Source organism: Cynocephalus volans, chromosome 8 (genome assembly GCF_027409185.1).
Source record: "Cynocephalus volans isolate mCynVol1 chromosome 8, mCynVol1.pri, whole genome shotgun sequence".
Taxonomy (NCBI): domain Eukaryota; kingdom Metazoa; phylum Chordata; class Mammalia; order Dermoptera; family Cynocephalidae; genus Cynocephalus; species Cynocephalus volans.
Window position 1 is genome coordinate 96,290,086 of NC_084467.1, and position 19,456 is coordinate 96,309,541.

The window sequence follows — 19,456 nt, forward strand, 5'->3', positions numbered from 1 at the left end:
CCCTAGCTTGTGGGAGATTTGCTTATCTGATTTACTTCAAAAGAGGATAAATACTTAAGTCTTGAGACTTAGAAGAGTGAGTTTTCAAAGAGAGAGGGAGGAAGGAGAAGAAGATCTAGGGGGGAATCAGAATCTTGGGGGTAGAGCCCAGAAATGTGTGTTTTTAACACACATGATCTCCAGGCAGTTTTGATGATCAGACAAATGTAGGCACCACAGGTCTAGAGCTGGTATGTCCAGGCCCTAGGACCCAGGAGGCACTGCCGTTGAGTCAGCAGTCCTAAGAGGGTGGGAGGAGGGAGGAAGGCAGGGCTCCTGTCTGACCAGCTGGAGAGCAATAGGAAAGGCCCTCTCCCCTCCATGCTACCCTTCACAATGGGACAAAGCAAGGTCGTCATGCCCCTGAACCTCAACCAGAACATCCAACCAAAACCTGAGTGGGGGCAAAAGAGAACAAAAAACTGGAATTCAGGAAACCATCCAGCTAGGGCTGGGCCTGAGAGAAAGTCTCATCTGGGGGACTGATGTCTCAAATTCTGACATTTCTCCGTGGTTTTCCGTGTTCCCGTGCTAAGTGGGGTTCATTCCTACCTCCCAGCAAAGGGCTAGTCTCTGCTCCGATCTAGGTCAGGTGCTTTCCAAGCAGAGATGCATTTGCAGCTGAGTTAGCACCTATCTATTGACCATGCTGTATCCAGCTCAAGGACATTTGCCTGGCCAGTCCTGCTCCCATCTTGACATTCTCCCCAAAGGATCTGCTTTTCAGGGACTGTGAGAGGAGAAGAAAGATGAGCCTGTGAATAGGGGAGGAGCAGGAGGCAGCCTTCTCCAGATCCCAAGGTCCCCAATCAAAAGTTGGCTCTAGTCAAAACCCAGGTTTACTTAAGAACCTGTTTCTTAACCCAGGCCCTGTCCCAACCAAAACAAACCCAGGTCCTTGGGTGGTTGTGACTTTACACAGCAGTGGCTTGGTCATTTTAAGATTAGACTGTGAGTGGTGCCAATAATGGCAAGGTCCAGGACTCTATCCCTGTACCAGCCAGCAGCCTCCCTCCCCTCCAAAGAAAAGAAAGGGAGAAGACTGAATAGGTATATAAAAGGGTAGTTCAAAAAGTTACTGGAATTCATGCATTTGGATCCACGTACCAGCCAGCCGCCAAAAAAAAGTTAGTGGAAAAATGGAATTAAAAGATAAGATTCAGACTGTAAGACACCTGCTTGGCTTTGTCTATTTTCTCTGTTGTGGGTAGAGGTTAAAGGGGAGTTATCCCCTTTCCCCCAACAATCTCTGGGTAGCTATTCTTAGCTCTGTTAATGTTTTACTTAAGTATATCCATTTATCAAAATTGTACAGTTAAGATTTGTGCATTTTGGGCTGGCCCATGAGCTTAGTTGGTTAGAGGCTGTTGCTGATTGAGCGTGGAGCTGATAAAACCAAGGTCCAGGGTTCGATTCCTATTCCAGCAAGCTGCCAAAAAAAAAAAAAAAAAAAAGGTTTGTGCATTTCAGTGTATGTAAATTTTACCTTAGTACAAAGCTATGTATACTACCTACCCTAAGTAAATCAATGTATAGTATATGCATGTGTTGAAACAACACACTGTACCCCACAAATATATACAAATAAACATGGGCTGGCCATTTAGCTCACATGGGAGAACATGGTCCTGGTAACACCAAGGTTAAGGGTTTGGATCTCTGTACCAGCCAGCTGCCAAAAAAAAAAAAAAGGAAGCTTCAAGCAAATATGTAAAAAGTTTTACCTTGAAAAAACTATAAAAACTCTCAAGTGGGGAGGAGTGGGTGGAGTAAGAATGGCAAAAATTGGTGTATTGAAGCTGGGTGATGATACATGGAGGCTCATTATACTATTTTGGTCTTTAAATATATATATTTAAAATTTGCCATTAAAAAAATGAAAAAAAAAAAGATTTAGAGATGTCTAGGCCGGCCCGTGGCTCACTCGGTAGAGTGCGGTGCTGATAACACCAAGGCCACGGGTTCGGATCCTATATAGGGATGGCCGGTTTGCTCACTGGCTGAGCGTGGTGCTGACAACACCAAGCCAAAGGTTGAGATCCCCTTACTGGTCATCTTTTTAAAAAAAAAAAAAAAAAAAAAAAAAAGATTTAGAGATGTCTGTTTTTTCTTAGAAATCTCTCTTTCTAATGAAGGATCTCAAAGTAACTCATACTCTTTAACTAGTAATTCCACTTCTGGGAATCTGTTTTAGTCTGTTTTGTGTGGCTATAACAGAATACCTGAGACTGGGTAATTTATAAAGAAAAGAGGTTTATTTGGCTTATGATTCTGGGACAGCTGCATCTGACATGGGTCTCAGGTTTCTTCTACTCATGGCGGAAAGTGGCAGGCAGCCAGTGGGTACAGTCAGATCACATGACGAGAGGAAGCAAGAGAGAGAGAGAGAGAGAGGAGGTGCCAGGGTCATTTAAACAACCAGCTCTCACGGGAACTAACAGAACAAGAACTCACTCACTACCCCTCCTCCCCCAGGGAGAGCATTAATCCATTCATGAGGGATCCGCCCCCATGACTCAACTTCCAACACTGCCACATTGGGATCAGATTTCCACATGAGTTTTGGCAGGGACAACACATCCAAACTCTATCAGAATCTATCTAAAGGAAATAATCAGAGATACACAGAAAGCAGTGTTTTTTTTTTTTTTTTTTTTTCCCCAGTGCTATTTAAAATAAGGAAAAATGGGACAAAACTCCATGTCCAACAATGGGAGAATGGTTAAAGAAACTACCTTGTAACCATTAAAAACATGGGAAAGTGCTTGTGACTTAAAATCAAATGGAAAATAAAGTAAGAATACAAAACTAAGTACCATATGATCTTCATTTTGTTTTTCAAAATATGTGTGCACATATACGGAAAGAATCTTGCAAAGAAATATAGCAAAATATTAAAAGTAGTTATCTCTGCTTGGTGGACTTATGGCAGTTTTTATTTTCTTTTTTATTCTAGTCCATATTTTCATCCCTTCTACAATTAACGTGTATTACTTTGATAATTATTTCAAAAACTCAGATGTGCTATTTTGAAGGAAAAGGAGAAAAAGGACAGATTTCCATTCAAGTACCAGCACAAAATAATAAGGTCTTGGAACTTGAAGGAATCTTAGAAATTAGAAATTGCATAAGACCAACTTTCTCATTTTACAGATTAGGAGAGTCAGACCTAGAGGAGTCGAATGACCACCTAAGCCATTTGTTCTGAGTCTCTCAGACTGCTTGTCTTAGTCCACCACTAGCCCTTACTTCCCCTGAGGACTTTTGCAGGCCGGGCAGTGTCTGTGTTCATCCCAGGAGGCCCCATTTTGGGGGCAGCTCTTTGACTCTCAGCCAGCCTGGGCCATCATTACCAGCATCCTTGGCCATCTGGGCTGGAGAAACACTCTGGCAAGAAGGCTGTTAGGACAGTAGACCCCAGTGCTCCAGATCACCTAGCTGTTCTCCCTCAGTCTGTTTCAACCAGCCATCTTTGTCTTCTCTGCTGTTTTAGAGGTTACTTATATATAACTAGGCTCAATGTCTTTGGGGGCCTGGCTTGCCAGAGCTTTTGAACCACCATCAGTTAGAAAAGAAACAGTGTTGTTCAATGGTTAGTGTCGGGTTAGAGTCAGAGACATGTGTTACTGTCATTGCCAGAGTCCTTAGATATCAAGACCCTTCTCTAGAGAGTGAGGGCAAGCAAGAGCATGGAATGACAATTAAGCTTATTTGTGTATGTGTTTATGGTAGGTCTCCTCCCCACCTGCCAGCACACTCCCCACCACATACACATCTAAGCTCTTTGGCAGCTGGGACTCTGTGTCAAACATCACTGCTTCACCAGAACCTAGCATGTAATAGGCCGTCAATAGATGCTTGTTGAATGTGGAATGAGTGAACATCATTTTCCTAAAATGTAGAAGATCTGATAAGTTTCAAGTTAACAATATCTCCAGAGTTTAAACATTTTAATTCTAACAGAGAAAAATGTTTGAAAAATAATTTTTAGCATTTAATATTTATTTTCACAACTGCAGTGCAGTACTTTGAAAAGTTGTTAGTAACAAACATGTAAGCATGAGGGAGCCACCACAACACAGGCATCTCCAGTGTGACTGCCATGAATTTCACTCTGCTGCCTTCCTCTCCTCCCTCTTGGTTTCTCTTTGAGTTTGACCAACCAATTGGATGATAATTAAAATACATTCTTTTCCTTCAGGTGGACAAAAAAAAAAAAAAAAAAGAATTTTAAAAAATAAAGAAAATCTAAGAGAGATAACAGACAACCTTAAGCTCTCAAATATCCGAATCATGGGTATTCCAGAAGGGGAGGAAAAAGGAAATGGCATTGAGAACATACTCAATGAAATAATAGCAGAAAATTTCCCAGGTATAGGGAAAGTCACAGATTTTCAGATTCAGGAGGCCCAAAGATCCCCAAATATTCAACCCGAAAAGGTCCTGTCCAAGACATGTTATAATCAAACTGGCAAAACTCAAAGACAAAGAGAGAATCTTAAAAGCTGCAAGAGAGAAGCACCAAGTGACCTACAAGGGAGCCCCAATCAGATTAACATCACACTTTTCATCAGAAACCCTAAAAGCTAAAAAAGAATGGGATGATATATTCAAAATACTAGAGGACAAAAATTGCCAGCCAAGAATACTTTACCCAGCAAGGCTATCCTTCCAAAATGAAGGACAAATAGTATATTTGTCAGACAAACAAAACCTGCAGGAGTTCACTACCACACAACCAGCCTTACAAGAAATTCTCAAGGGAGTACTGGGTTTGGTACCTGAAAAATGACCATCACTGCCATGAATACTTAAGAAAGAACAAAACCCACCAGTAAAACAAAAATGCTAGAAAAGAAAGAGAAAAAATCGTTTGTCTATAACCCCAAGAAACCAACAAACACAGAAGACAAACAGAAAATCAGAAAGAAAGGAACAAAAGATACTTAAGACATCTAAACAAAAATCAATAAAATGCTAGGAGTAAATCAACACCTTTCTATAATAACTCTAAATGTAAAAGGATTAAATTCCCCACTCAAAAGACACAGACTGCCTGACTGGATTAAAAAGATGAGTCCAACAATATGCTGCCTTCAAGAGACTCACCTCACCTGTAAAGACACACATAGACTAAGAGTGAAAGGATAGAAAAAGACATACCATGCAAATAGAAATGAAAAATGAGCTGGAGTAGCTATTCTTATATCAGATAAAATAGACTTTAAACCAAAAACCATAAAAAGAGATAAAGAAGGCCAGTATATAATGATAAAAGGATCTATCCATCAAGAAGACACAACAATCATAAATATATATGCACCCAACATTGGAGCAGCCTCATTTATAAAGCAAACACTATTAGACCTAGAGTGAGAAAAACACCAATACCATTATAGCAGGGGACCTGACACCACACTCTTAACATTGGACAGATCATCCAGGCAAAAAATCAATAGAGAAGCACAAGATCTAAACAACACTTTAGACCAATTGGACTTGACAGATATCTACAGAATATTCCATCCAACAACCTTGGAATATTCATTCTTCTCATCAGCACATGGAATATTCTCCAGGATAGACCGCATGTTAGGTCACAAATCAAGTCTCAACAAATTTTTAAAAATTGGAATTATTCCATGTATTTTTTCAAATCACAATGGATTAAAATTAGAAATCAATAACAAACAAAACTCTGGAAACTATACAAACATATGGAACATAAACAACATTGTACTTAATGACATATGGGTCCAAGAAGAAATTAAATGGGAAATCAAAAAATTTCTTGGAACAAATGAAAATAATGACACATCATACCAAAACCTGTGGGATACTGCAAAAGCAGTACTAAGGGGGAAATTTATTGCATTAAATGCTTACTCCAGAAGAATGGAAAGATGGCAAGTAAACAACCTAACACTTCACCTTAAAGAACTAGAAAAACAAGAACAATCCAAACCCAAAGTTAGTAGATGGAAAGAAATGATTAAGATTAGAGCAGAACTAAATGAAATAGAAACCCAAAAAATGATACAAAAGATCAATGAAACAGAAAGTTGGTTTTTTGAAAAGATAAATAAAATTGACAAACCTTTAGCAAGGCTAACCAAGAAAAGAAGAGAGAAGACCCAAATAACAAAAATTAGAAATGAAAAAGGTGATATTACAACTGATACCACAGAAATACAAGGATTCATTAGAGACTGCTATAAACAACAATATGCCAACAAATTTGAAAATCTGGAGGAAATGGATAAATTTCTGAACACATACAAACTACCAAAACTGAGCCAAGAAGATATAGAAATTCTGAACAGACCAATAACAATAAAAGAGATTGAAGCTGTTATCAGAAGTCTCCCAACAAAGAAAAGACCAGGACCAGACAGGTTTGCTGCAGAGTTCTACCAAACCTCCAAAGAGGAATTGATACCAATTTGCTACAAACTATTCCAAAGGATTGAAACAGAAGCCATTCTCCCAAACTCATTTTATGAGGCAAACATCACCCTGATACCAAAACCAGACAAAGATACAACAACAACAAAAAAGAGAAAACTACAGGCCAATATCCTTGATGAATATAGACTTAAAAATCCTCAATAAAATACTAGCTAACAGAATACAACAACATATACACAAAATTATATGCCATGATCAAGTGGGATTCATCCCAGGGGTGCAATGTTGGTTCAACATATGCAAATTAAGGGCCGAGCCCGTGGCGCACTTGGGAGAGTGCAGCGCTGGGAGCGCGGCGACACTCCCGCTGCGGTTTGGGATCATATATAGGAATGGCCGGTGCACTTACTGGCTGAGTACCGGTCACGAAAAAGACAAAAAAAAAAAAAAAACCATATGCAAATTAATAAATGTGATACACCACATCAGTAAAATCAAAGACAAAAGTCATATGATTATCTCTACAGATGCTGAAAAAGCATTTGACAAAATTCAACATTCGTTCATGATAAAGACTCTCTACAAGTTAGGCATAGGTGGAAAGTATCTCAACACAATTAAAGCCATGTATGATAAATCCACTGCCAATATCATCCTGAATGAGGAAAAGCTTTCAGGATGCCCATTCTCACCACTCCTGTTCAACATAGTGTTGGAAGTACTAACTAGAGCAATCAGAGAAGAGAAGGAAATAAAGGGCATCCAGATTGGAAAAGATGAAGTCAAACTGTCCCTGTTTGCAGATGATATGATCCTATATATTGAACAGCCTAAAGCCTCTATAAACAAAACTCTTAGAGTTGAAAAATGATTTCAGCAAAGTTGCAGGATACAAAATCAACATACATTCGGTAATGGGCCACAATAATCAACCACATTGTATATCGACAAAATAAATTTTTTTAAAAAACACGCACAAATCAGTAGCATCTCTATACTTCAACAATGAACATGCAGAAAAAAAAAATCAAGAAAGCTAGCCCATTTACAATAGCCACCAAAAAAATAAAATACTTAGGAATAAAGTTAACCAAGGATGTGAAAAATCTCTAGAATGAGAACTACGAACCACTGTTGAGAGAAATTAAAGAGGACACAAGAAGATGGAAAGGTATCCCATGCTCTTGGATCAGAAGAATTAACATTGTGAAAATTTCCATATTACCCAAAGTGATCTACAAATTCAGTGCAATCCCCATCAAAATTCCAATGACATTTTTCTCAGAAATAGAAAAAACTATCTAGACATTTATATGGAACAACAAAAGACCACACATAGCCAAAGCAATCTTGAGCAGAAAAAATAAAGCTGGAGGCATAACACTACCAGACTTTAAGCTATACTACAAAGCTATAATAACCCAAACAGCATGGTACTGGGATAAAAACGGACACACAGAGCAATGGAATAGAATAGAGAACCCAGGGGCCGAGCCCGTGGCACACTCGGGAGAGTGCGGCGCTGGGAGCGCGGCAACGCTCCTGCCGCGGGTTCGGATCCTATATAGGAATGGCCGGTGCACTCACTGGCTGAGTGCCGGTCACGAAAAAGACAAAAAAAAAAAAAGAATAGAGAACCCAGAAATCAACCCATACACCTATGGCCATCTGATTTTTGACAAAGGCACCATGTCTACATATTGGGGAAGAAACTGCCTTTTCAGCAACTGGTGCTGGAAAAACTGGATGTTCATATGCAGGAGAATGAAACTAGACCCATACCTCTCACCATATACCATAATCAACTCAAAATGGATTAAAGAATTACATATACATCCCGAAACAATTATACACCTTAAAGAAAACATAGGGGAAACACTGCAGGAAGTAGGAGTGGGTGCAGACTTCATGAATATGACCCCAAAAGCACAGGCAACCAAAAGAAAAATAAATGAATGGGAGGGATTATATCAAACTAAAAAGCTTCTGCACAGCAAAAGAAACAATCAACAGAGTGAAAAGATAACCAACAGAGTGGGAGAAAATATTTGCAAAATATATATCTGACAAGGGGTTAATATCCAGAATACAAGGAACTCAACTTTACAGCAAAAAAACAAGTAACCCAATTAAAAAATGGGCAAAGGAGCTGAATAGGCATTTCTCAAAGGAAGATATATGAATGGCCAACAGATACATGAAAAAATACTCAATATCACTGAGCATTCAGGAAATGCAAATCAAAACCACTTTGAGATACCATCTCACTCCAGTTAGGATGGCTAATATCCAAAAAACTGAGAATGATAAATGCTGGTGAGGTTGCGGAGAAACAGGAACTCTCATATACTGCTGGTGGGACTGCAAAATAGTGCAGCCTTTGTGAAAAATGGTATGGAAGTTCCTCAAACAATTACAGATAGATCTACTGTATGACCCAGTTATTCCACTGCTGGCAATATACCCTGAAGAATGGAAATCATCATGCCAAAGGGATATCTGTACTCCCATGTTTATTGCAGCACTATTTACAATAGCCAAGAGTTGGAACCAGCTCAAATGTCCATCATCAGATGAGTGGATAAGGAAAATGTGGTACATCTACACAATGGAATACTACTCTGCTATAAAAAAGAATGAAATACTACCATTCGCAACAACATGGATTGAATTAGCAAAAATTATATTAAGTGAAATGAGTCAGGCACAGAAAGAGAAATACCACATGTTCTCACTTATTTGTGGGAGCTATAAATAAATAAATATGCAAACAAATAAATGGTTGGGGGGGAGAAGACACAACAATCACAACAATTCCTTGAACTTGTTAAGACAAGAGAACAGATATGATGTAGTTGGGTGTGGGGAAGGGAGAGAGGGTGAGGGGAAAGAGGAACGCGTAAAGAGACATGAAAATTAACTACAATGTATCTTGAGAAGTTAAAATAAAATAAAATATATTTTATTTTGGAGATGTTTCTTAATTTTAGACTACCAGATCATCAGGCTTCTACTCTCTGGGGTACTTAATAGAATAAGTCAGAGATCGGGCATGTTCTCTAGGACCTGTGGCAGAACCTTTTTAAAAATATTTAAATATTATGGTAAAATGCACATGACATAAAATTTACCATTGTAACCATCTTTGTGTGTACAGTTCAGTGGCATTAAGTACATTCACATTGTTGTGGTACCATCACCACCATTCAGCCACAGAACTCTTTTTGTCTTGCAAAACTGAAATACTGTACTCATTAAACAATAACGCTCCAGCCCCCTGCCCCCAGCCCCTGGCAACTACCATCTGACTTTCTGTCTCTATGAATTTGACTACACTGTACCTCATATAAGTGGACTAATACAATATTTGTCCTTTCGTGACTGGCTTGTTTCACTTGGCTTCATCTTCATTTGTATGACTACTGTGGATTTTGGTTGGGGGGGCACCAAAGCCTGCCCTAAGTAGGACTGGGAAGTCAGGAGGGGGCTTATCCCCAGCTGCCCCACTCTCTTGCCCAATCCCTCCCTCAGTTCCAACCTACCTCAGGTCTCTACTCAGTGGCTAAATGTCCTCGCCCCCCTCATCCCATCTCCTACTTTTCCTGGGAGAGCATCGGATTGGCCTAGTGTGGGTCATGTGGCCATCCCATGGCAGATGAGGTGGCAAATGAGACAGGCCACCTCATTTGACAATCCCACCAAGACTGTATATAATAAGGAGGCAATATATTCTCTGAAAGGGGCACTGTCATATGAAGAAAAGGGCAGGGACACTGGGCACGCAAAAACAACAGATGTCCTTGGTGCGCCTCCAACAAGGTTCAAAATGCCTCTCGGCCTTTCCATTCCTCATGGCTTTGGGCTTGGATCTTTCCCCCGGGCCCTATTTGAAAAGTTATTGATACACTGGGTTTTCATTGAAGTTTTCAGCAACTTGAAAGCCAATGCCGAGCCCCAGACACAGTGTGTGATTGTGGTAGGAGCCTACACAGGCTGCTCTCAAACACCAGCAGCCTTGAACACAGATTCAGATTGCCTGGGTCCAATCCTGGCTTGGCCATCTCCTGGCCATGTGGCCTCGAACAAGTGACTTCACTGCTTCATGCCTCAGTTTTCTCACCTATAAAATGGTAAAACAATAGTACCTACCTCACTGGGTTGTTTTGAAGATTAAAAAACCTACCTGTGCTAAGTGCCTGACCTACGTCATCTTAACATCACCTGTGCCTGCTCACAGCCAACCTATTTTACATGGCAAAAAGGCACCTTCTCTCTGGGCAGATGCAGCCCACGATAGGGCACATCACCCAGCTTGCAGAGCTTGAGCTAGATTTTAACATGCGCTCATGCCCTGAGCTAGGTAGTCTTGTGACTAGCCTGCACAATGGCCTACCGTGCCCAGCCTATGAGGCAGGTATTTGTACACCCCATTTTTCTGTGAGGCAATAGTGGTTTAAAGAAGTGGAGCACCATGTGGTAATCATGTGGTGGGATCACTTCCTACTTGCCTATTTATTTATGGCATGCCAGAGAGGCCAGCCCAATCCTTATGGCCCCTCCCCCTGCGTTGTAGACCACATCCCCTTGTCACCAGCTCATCAGCTTACACCTTATCCATCTTCCACAATAGATGCAACCAAATACCTCTCTAGCATCTAACCCATAGATTACCACCAATCTCTAGTCTCTAATCTACTATTTTGATAATCATTTAAAAAACTAAGACATGTTATTTTGAAGGGGGGGGGCGTGGTGAAAGGAAGGACAGATTTCTATCCAGGTACCAACCTGACTTGGCAAAAAAAAAAAAAAAAAATTTTATCATTTCAGCAGTCTATTCAATACCTAGACAGCAAGAACTAAAAATATTGTGGGTCTGAGTGAATTCTTCTAAGCTGAAAGATCAGTATTGACCACAGATAGCTCAATATCAGGCAAAGCAGATTCCAACTTCAGAGGTTTTTCCTCTTCTTTCTCATGTGCCCAGGAGTATTCATGGCTGAGTGATGCTAGGGGAGGATGGATTAACTAAAGGTCTCCACCCCTCATTTCTAAACCTTTCCTTTATTTCCCTGGTCAACAGGCAGCAGCCACTGCCTGCTGTGTCCCATTTATTTTTTATTTTTTATTTTTTTAAAGATGACCGGTAAGGGGATCTTAACCCTTGACTTGGTGTTGTCAGCACCACGCTCAGCCAGTGAGCGAACCAGCCATCCGTATATGGGATCCGAACCCGGGGCCTTGGTGTTATCAGCACCGCACTCTCCCGAGTGAGCCACGGGCCGGCCCAGCTGTGTCCCATTTAACACTGTGATTTGCATATGTGTCATATTATTGTGCGTGGTGGGGAGGAAGGAATTGACTGCTGGATATATACACTGAATGCATTTGTGCATCTCCTTTGTGAATCTGTATATTATGCAGACTGTACGTTTTCAAAGACAGATCACTGGGCAAATTGAGGTACAATTGGGGAATTGAGTTGTTCACAGAACACAGAATATAACTGAGGAGTCCTGCCAGTTATATCCTTGATTTAACTCTCTCCAAGCTTATGTCTTGAATGATGCGATCTCAAAGTTTAGTTCGGATTTGAAACAGGTGCAGCAGAGTCTGCCACCTTGAATGATACAAAAATCCACAAGTAGAATGATATAAATTAGCACATATTGAAAGGGAAATTCTCTAAGGCTTGGAACCACCACTTGTCCAGCTTACTTCCCACCCAGCCAGGACCCAGGGTACACCAAATGAAAGATGATGAACAGTAATGAACTTGGCCCATGTGCCTCCAAAAGGCCAAATGCAGTCAGAGTGAACTGAACTCTCTGAGTTATCTGCTCAAACAGATTAGATATTTTAACACCAATTCTCGGGCCTCAGAAGTGAGCCTGGCTGCTGGCAGACAACCAACACTGTCAAACTTAATTGTTGGATTTGGCTGTTAAATTTGGCTCAGTGTGAGTCTGTGTTTGATCAGATCTGTGAGGGTGCGGGAGGATCCCTGGTGGGAAGCCTGGGTTCCAGCTCAGTGACTTACAGCCTGTGTGACCTTGGACAAGCTATTTCACCCCATCGAGAGTCAGTTTTCTCATCTGTATAGTGAAGGAACCAGCCCTGCTCTGCTTGCCTTCGTATTGAGTTGCGAAGATCAAATGGGAACTGGAAAAGCAAATGACAGGCATGATTATGTTCATAGGCAGAGCACTGAGTCCTCTCTGCTATCTCTGCCGTCTTCACTCAGTTCTCCTTTTAATTTACACACTGTGGATTTCACCCCTGGTTCTTGCAGCCAAACTCTTTTGAGAGTATCATTTTTAGAATTGGAACTGAGATATTTGTAGTTGCCCTGTTTATCCTCAGAGTCCTCTGGGATGAGGAAAATACTGGAATTATGAGGAAAAATAGACCCAGAGAGATGGTAGCCCAAGGGCACAAAGAATTCCCATCCTGATGTTCTTTCTTTCCTAGATGACACTGACATCTAAATCCAAAACCAAAGATTCTGGTCAAAAGTTAGGCTCCCAGTTCCCCAATTTCCCCCTTCTCCTCTGCATCTTCTCCTTCTAAGTGAAAGTGCTAAGTTCATGTGTTGCTGTCCTGAGCCGCACCGAGCACAACCTCTTGTATCTGTAGGTGCTGGGCATACAGTATGTGTTCGGTAATATTTATAACAGAGAAAAATAAAAATGGAACTCTAAAGTTGTTCTCTCATCATCCTAAGTTTCTACAACCACGGAACGAGAATCAGTATTTACTGTATTTCAACAAGTCTGAGATGCACTACTTCTAAGACACAATTTTTTATGTACCAAAGATAAAAACCTCTCTCAGTTAAAATATGACACAATGCTTCCTTACTGTGTCAATTATAAGACAGATCTTGATTTCATTGAGGTTAAATGTGAAAAAAATGTGCATCTTAAAATAGCTACAATGCAGTATGTTCACCTCTTCTAAGGGCTGGCTGGTTAGCTCAGTTGTTTAGAACGTGGTGTTCTAATACCAAGGCCAAGGGTTCAGATCCCTGAACCAGGCAGCTGCCCCCGACAAAAACAAACAAACAAAACCCCAAAAGGTAAAGCTTTCTCTTTTTGGTCCTAATACACTAGATTAGAAAACTTCAAACTGTCTCATTTTCAGTCTCAGCTCCTTGCAGTTACACATGCCATGTAATCATGCTTTCATGTGGGTTAAAGGGGGATGTTAATTCTATTTTTCCTGTGTATGCAGTAATACAAAGTACTTCTGGGCTTGAATATAGTTTTAGGTAAGTGCAGATTATAAAATACTTGTCAGAGCCAAAATCATCATTAATTCCATGGTCTGTTTTTATTACAAGATTTAAAAGAGTAAGAAATGTTTAAGGGCATTTAGCACATCAATTGTGTTTTCTTTCTCCTGAGTAGAGCTTTTTATTGTTTTTGTTGTTTTATTTAATGCTTGATTTGGCTGTTTTGTTGTTGTTATTCAGTTTATTCTTAGTTCAGGTAAAGCAACTGAATTGTGAGTTTCCCAACCCACAGAGAAATTAGGCGTGAACAGGCTCACATGATGGGAGCACATCACTTGCTTGGGCTAAATATGACATTTTCATAAAGTTCAAGTAGCTGGCCAGTTAGCTCAGTTGGTTAGAGTGTGGTGCTGATAACACCAAGGTCCAGGGTTCAAGTCCTGTACTGAGCAGCTGTCTAAACAAACAAAAAAAGATACATAAAATGCAAGTGGGAATTTGTAGTCTTTCTGGGCAGAGGAACACAGAAATACAGCTTCTATGAAAACCCTCTGTAAGTTGTTTATGGACCATACTTTCCATTTAGAACGTTCTTGCTCATAAATTCTATAGTTTAGGAAAAGAAAAACTCCATCTGTTTCTAGCCTGTTTAGTTACTTTCCCACATTCCTCTGCTCTGTAAGGACATTACTTATATACAACAGCAAAGATAATCACACATAAAAAGTGTATTTCTAGGGACTAGACCATGGCCAGGGTGGGAAGGAATGATCCAAATTCCTGTAGTTCTCACAAGTGCTTCGTATCATTTCACCACAATGCCTTGCTCCCTGCCTGGGGATCTCAGGCCTGTTGCTGTGGTGATGAGTGTCAGTAGCCATTATGTTGGGCAGGAAACGGGTGGGAAGCTGTTACTGTCTGATCACTGCTAATGCACATTTTGCCTACTGTTCCCTTCCTGCAGTCTGAGTACCACTATGAGTACACCGCGTGTGACAGCACTGGTTCCAGGTGGAGGGTCGCCGTGCCGCACACCCCGGGCCTGTGCACCAGCCTCCCTGACCCCGTCAAGGGCACCGAGTGCTGTAAGCAGCCATTCCTGCTCCAGGGCCTCCCTGCCACTCAGTTTGGGCCTCTACCCCAAGCCTCCTGCCATCAAAGCTAGGCCCTTCCTGACAGTGCAGCTGCCTGAAGGAATCGGATCTTTCCCCCTGTTAGTTCCCATTCCCAACCCTTTTGAAATTTGCTGCAGAAGTATTATTTCATGGATGCAGATTGGGTATCTGAATTTGTTTTCATTAAAAAGAAAAAAAATTTTTTAATCGCATCAATGGATTAGCATAAGCAATTCCAGCTGTGTGCCACTCAGATTTTTTTTATGTTTGCATACATTTTTTATTATTTTTTTTTTTTGCCTGTGTATTTCTCACCAATCTACACTCACCAGCCACAATCAGTCATTAGGGAAGATTGTGATTTGTTTTCATTCTTGAAAAGGAAGCCAGAGAAGATGAATTTCTGCAGAGAGAGACTTTTAAAATGCACTGGGCATTACTTCAGGGGACAAGAATCTTCCCAACTGTGGATCTGACTGTGCAATCAGAAAGATGGTGACTTGCTACAGCTCCCATCCCCACCTCTGTGACTCTGTAGTCGCAGCTTTTCTACAAGTCAGCAGCTATTTCCCCTGTGCTGTTCTTTTTGGAATGCAAAAGGAGTAACAATAAAAATCAAGGGCTAGGCTGGCAGGTTAGCTCAGTTGCTTAGAGTGTGGTGCTGGTAACACCAAGGTCCAGGGTTCAATCCCTGTGCTGGCCAGCTGCCAAAAAATAAAATAAAAATAAAAATCAGGGACTAGAACTAAGTAATTACTTGATGAGTTGGAAAGGAGATTGAGGGTGTTTAAATTCTAAAGTCAACTTAGCACAGTGTCTGGCTCAATATGTGAGCAAATACTCTCCACATTGGGCCAACCTGTGGCTCACTCGGGAGAGTGCGGCGCTGGGAGTGCAGCGGCGCTCCCGCCGCAGGTTCGGATCCTATATAGGGATGGCCGGTGCGCTCACTGGCTGAGTGCGGTGCGGGCAACACCAAGCCAAGGGTTGCGATCCCCTTACCGGTCACAAAAAAGACAAAAAAAAAATACTCTCCACATTAATGAATAAGTATTGCTGAGATCCGAGCAGAACCCAGGTGTGATTAATGGAAACAAATGAGCCATCTTCAGTTAACTCTGCTGACTTTAAGGAGCTCCTACTATGTATGAGCACTGTAATATGCACGTGCTATGTGAACCACAAAGACAAATAAGGCACAGTCTTGTCCACAGAAGCTTACAGCGTGGTGGAGGGAGCAGACATTCATCCATTCATTGTTTGTGGAGCTCCTGCTATGTCTGTGCCAGTCACTGAGCCAGCCAGCCCTGGAGGAGCTCACAGCATAGCCAGTGACAGACCTATACAACGTGGTAATAAAGTGTGAGAAAAAATGGGGGTTATGGATGCTGAGGGATCTGAAACAGTTGGGAGGACCACTTGAGCAAAAGTTTGGAGGAGGAAGAACAGTGACACATTCAGGAAAGAGCATGTGGTCCATGGGGTAGAGGCAACACAGAGAAGGTGACAGATGGAAGTGAGGTGGAGAAAGAGCTGTAGTGGGAGATCAAGCTGGAAAGTTAGGTTGGGGGCAAACTGTGGAAGACTTGAATGCTAAGCTAAGAGCTTAATTCTATAACCAAAGGGGAGTGCCTGATTATTTTTTAATAAGGAGAATGATAGTACTTATCAGTGTTTTAGAAAGATACCTTAGACCACAGTATGAACAAGAATTAGAAATAGGGAACTAGTTAGCAGAGCATTCCAATGGTCAAGTTAACAGGTCATGAGAATCCCAACTAGTATGGTGGCATTAGAACCAGAAAGGAGGAGACGGGCCAGAGCCAGGGGGGAATTCAAGGCTGAAGGGCTGTGCACCATTCAGAGGAGTTCGCACAAGAGCCCATGGCATCTTCACTGGAAACCTCTCAGAATGGCTAAGGCACCTCTCCATAGGAAACAAAACTGTCAGGAATAAGCACCAAGTCCCAGCAGCAAGGAAGAATGTCCACAGCACTAAATCTTTTTTTTTTTAATAACATTTATTGAGATATAATTTACATGCCATAAAATTCAGCCTGTAAGGGGTAAAATTCAGTGGTTTTTGGAATATTCAGAGAGCTACACAGCCATCACCACTATTTAATTTCAGAGCATCTTCATCATCCTGAAAAGAAACCTCATTATCATTACCCATCTCTCCCCACGCTCCCACCCCCCAGGCCCTAGCAACCACAAATCCATTTTCTGTCTCTATGGCTTTGCCTCTTCTGGATATTCAATATAAATGCAATCACACAATACATGCCATGGACCTAAATCCTAGATCCTGACCCTGTGCTCCTCCCTTTAGGGCACCCACAGCCCGTCCACTTCTCCTGGGGCCGCAGTGACCTCACCCCCCCCCCCCTTGTCTCTGTCCTATTTTCCAGCCTTCTCTTGTAACGCCGGGGAGTTTCTGGACATGAAGGACCAGTCGTGTAAGCCGTGCGCTGAGGGCCGCTACTCCCTCGGCACAGGCATCCGGTTCGATGAGTGGGATGAACTGCCCCATGGCTTCACCAGCCTCTCAGCCAACATGGAGATGGATGACAGTGCCACGGAGTACACCGAGAACTGCACTTCGTGAGTTTGCCCACACCCCATCGCTAGGGAGGGGCTGCAGGGCGCACTGGACAGCCTCCTCAGGCGGGGCAGGGAGGATGGAGGAAAGAGGAAGCCACGCTGCCAGGGTGAGGGCTGCAGCAGGTCCCCAAAGGAGCGTTGGCTGTGACTCCCGCCTCGGCCCACCGTTACTGACCTAAGCTTACCAATGGCCGACAGGCATTTGTGAAAGGTGAAATACATGGGGAAATAGAGGCTGGTAGTTAAGGGGGACAGGGGTTAAGTGGCCCAGTCTATTTCAAACAAAACCCAATTGGATTTCCACCATGGAATTATGGATCAGCCAGTAAACATCCTCAACTTGATTGAGACACAATGTGCAAAGCATTGGGTATTTTCATGGCTTTGATGCTAACTTTTAAAACTGGTTCTGCCTAACCTGAGTTTATGGGTTTTGGAAGGATAGAGTAGGACCAGAGCCTTGGTCAGTTGTGGCTGAGTTCTTCTAAACCATTTGAGATGCCAATGACCAGAAAATTTTCCAACTCAGATGAAGACCTTTGCCAGTCATTGAAAAGCTCAGCCCGGTTTGCTTGGATAACTGGATATTTATTTCAGATGTGCTTTTTATGTGTTAGGCACTATTCTGGATGCTTTACCTGTATTATTTTCTGTAATCCTCAAAAGAACCCTGTAAAATAGGTATTATTGTTCTCATTACAAAGATGAGAAACTGGAGGCTCAGTGAGTTAAGGGATCTGCCCTTTGTTATCTAGCTTACAGCTGGTAAAGATTAGAATTCAAAACCAATCCCAAGATTTCTACTGCCCCATACTGCCACTTTTAAATAACATTTATTGTACGCAAGATAATGTTGGGTCCTAGGAAGTAAAATTGGGGGGTACAAAAATGTGAAAGGCAGTTGTACACTGCTCTTTGTTAAATATTGACAATGAGTGCAGGAGGAAAGTAAATGAAAGTTTCTCTCATATACCTAAGCAACCAAATGGATAAAAGGGACTTAAGAATTGTATTGTTCTTGGATTTCTAAAACTGGGAGCAATGTCTCCCATTTCTATACTTAAATCTCCTAAAAGTACCCATTGTCTGAGCCACCCAGCAGACATTCAGTAGTCCAATTTTAATGTTAATTTAGAGTTCAATTTTATGTATCAAAATCATTAGCATGACAATGGTGGGGGCAGAGATAAAGCTAGAGAGGATTAGAGCTGGAAGGAGAGGGAGTGTGTGTGTGCTTTAAGACAACCAACCCCAATTCAGGTCCTAATGGAGAATGTCATTTGACGCTGGACAAGGTGTAGACCTGGCTCACCCGATCAATTCCAGTCCGTGCAAAGGAAGCATTTCTCTTCTCTCTGGGGACTGTGCTGAGAGTCAGAAAGCACCTCAGCAAGGCAGGATGCGGGCCTGGTAATGACAATTTGTGTTTTCCATAGCATAGACTGTTCCAGACCCTGGATCTTAGGGCATCCCATGGCATCTCCTGGAAGGGAGGGAGAAGATGTTTCTCCTCTGTAGAAATGGAGAGGAAATGGTCACCTACAGAGGTTTTGTGGTTTCCCCACCATCTCCTAGAAAGGCAATAATTGAGCTGGTACTAAGAGCCCAAATGGCTGGCTTTACAGCTCAACTGTGTATTTACCTGAATCCAGCCCCACTGCTTCCGTCCTAACCAAAGCCAGCATTGCCTCCTGCCCATTCTGCCTGAAGAGCCTCCCAGCTGGTGTCCTGCCTCCTCTAAGCCACTGTCCACTCAGCGGCCAGATTCATCTTCTTGAAACACAAATAAAGATTATAGTACTTTCCTCTCAAAACTCTGGGTACTGTGGCTACCTATTGCCCTTGAGATAAAATCCACTACCTTCCCACAGCCTATAGGGCCCTGCTGGTCTGGCCTCTGCCCTCTGCCCATTTCCCCAGCCTCTCACCAGCACCCACCTTCTCCTTTGCTGTGCTCTGGCCACATTGGCCACCTCGCTCCTTCCCTCCTAGGGCCTCTGAACTCGTTCCTGTTATACTTGACTCCTCCTTACCTTTATGGCTCTGCCTAAAAATC

At 42.0% G+C, this 19,456-nt stretch overlaps 1 protein-coding gene across 2 annotated transcripts in view; it reads left to right on the top strand.

Moving 5' to 3' along the window:
* ELAPOR1 (endosome-lysosome associated apoptosis and autophagy regulator 1) overlaps positions 1–19,456 on the top strand; it is an 86,641-nt gene that overhangs the window by 41,496 nt on the left and 25,689 nt on the right. For both annotated transcript variants that reach the window (XM_063105377.1, XM_063105378.1), the window contains exons 2-3: positions 14,646–14,766; positions 17,208–17,400. In XM_063105377.1, coding sequence (XP_062961447.1) covers positions 14,646–14,766; positions 17,208–17,400 — 314 coding nt within the window. The remainder of the gene's footprint in view (positions 1–14,645; positions 14,767–17,207; positions 17,401–19,456) is intronic.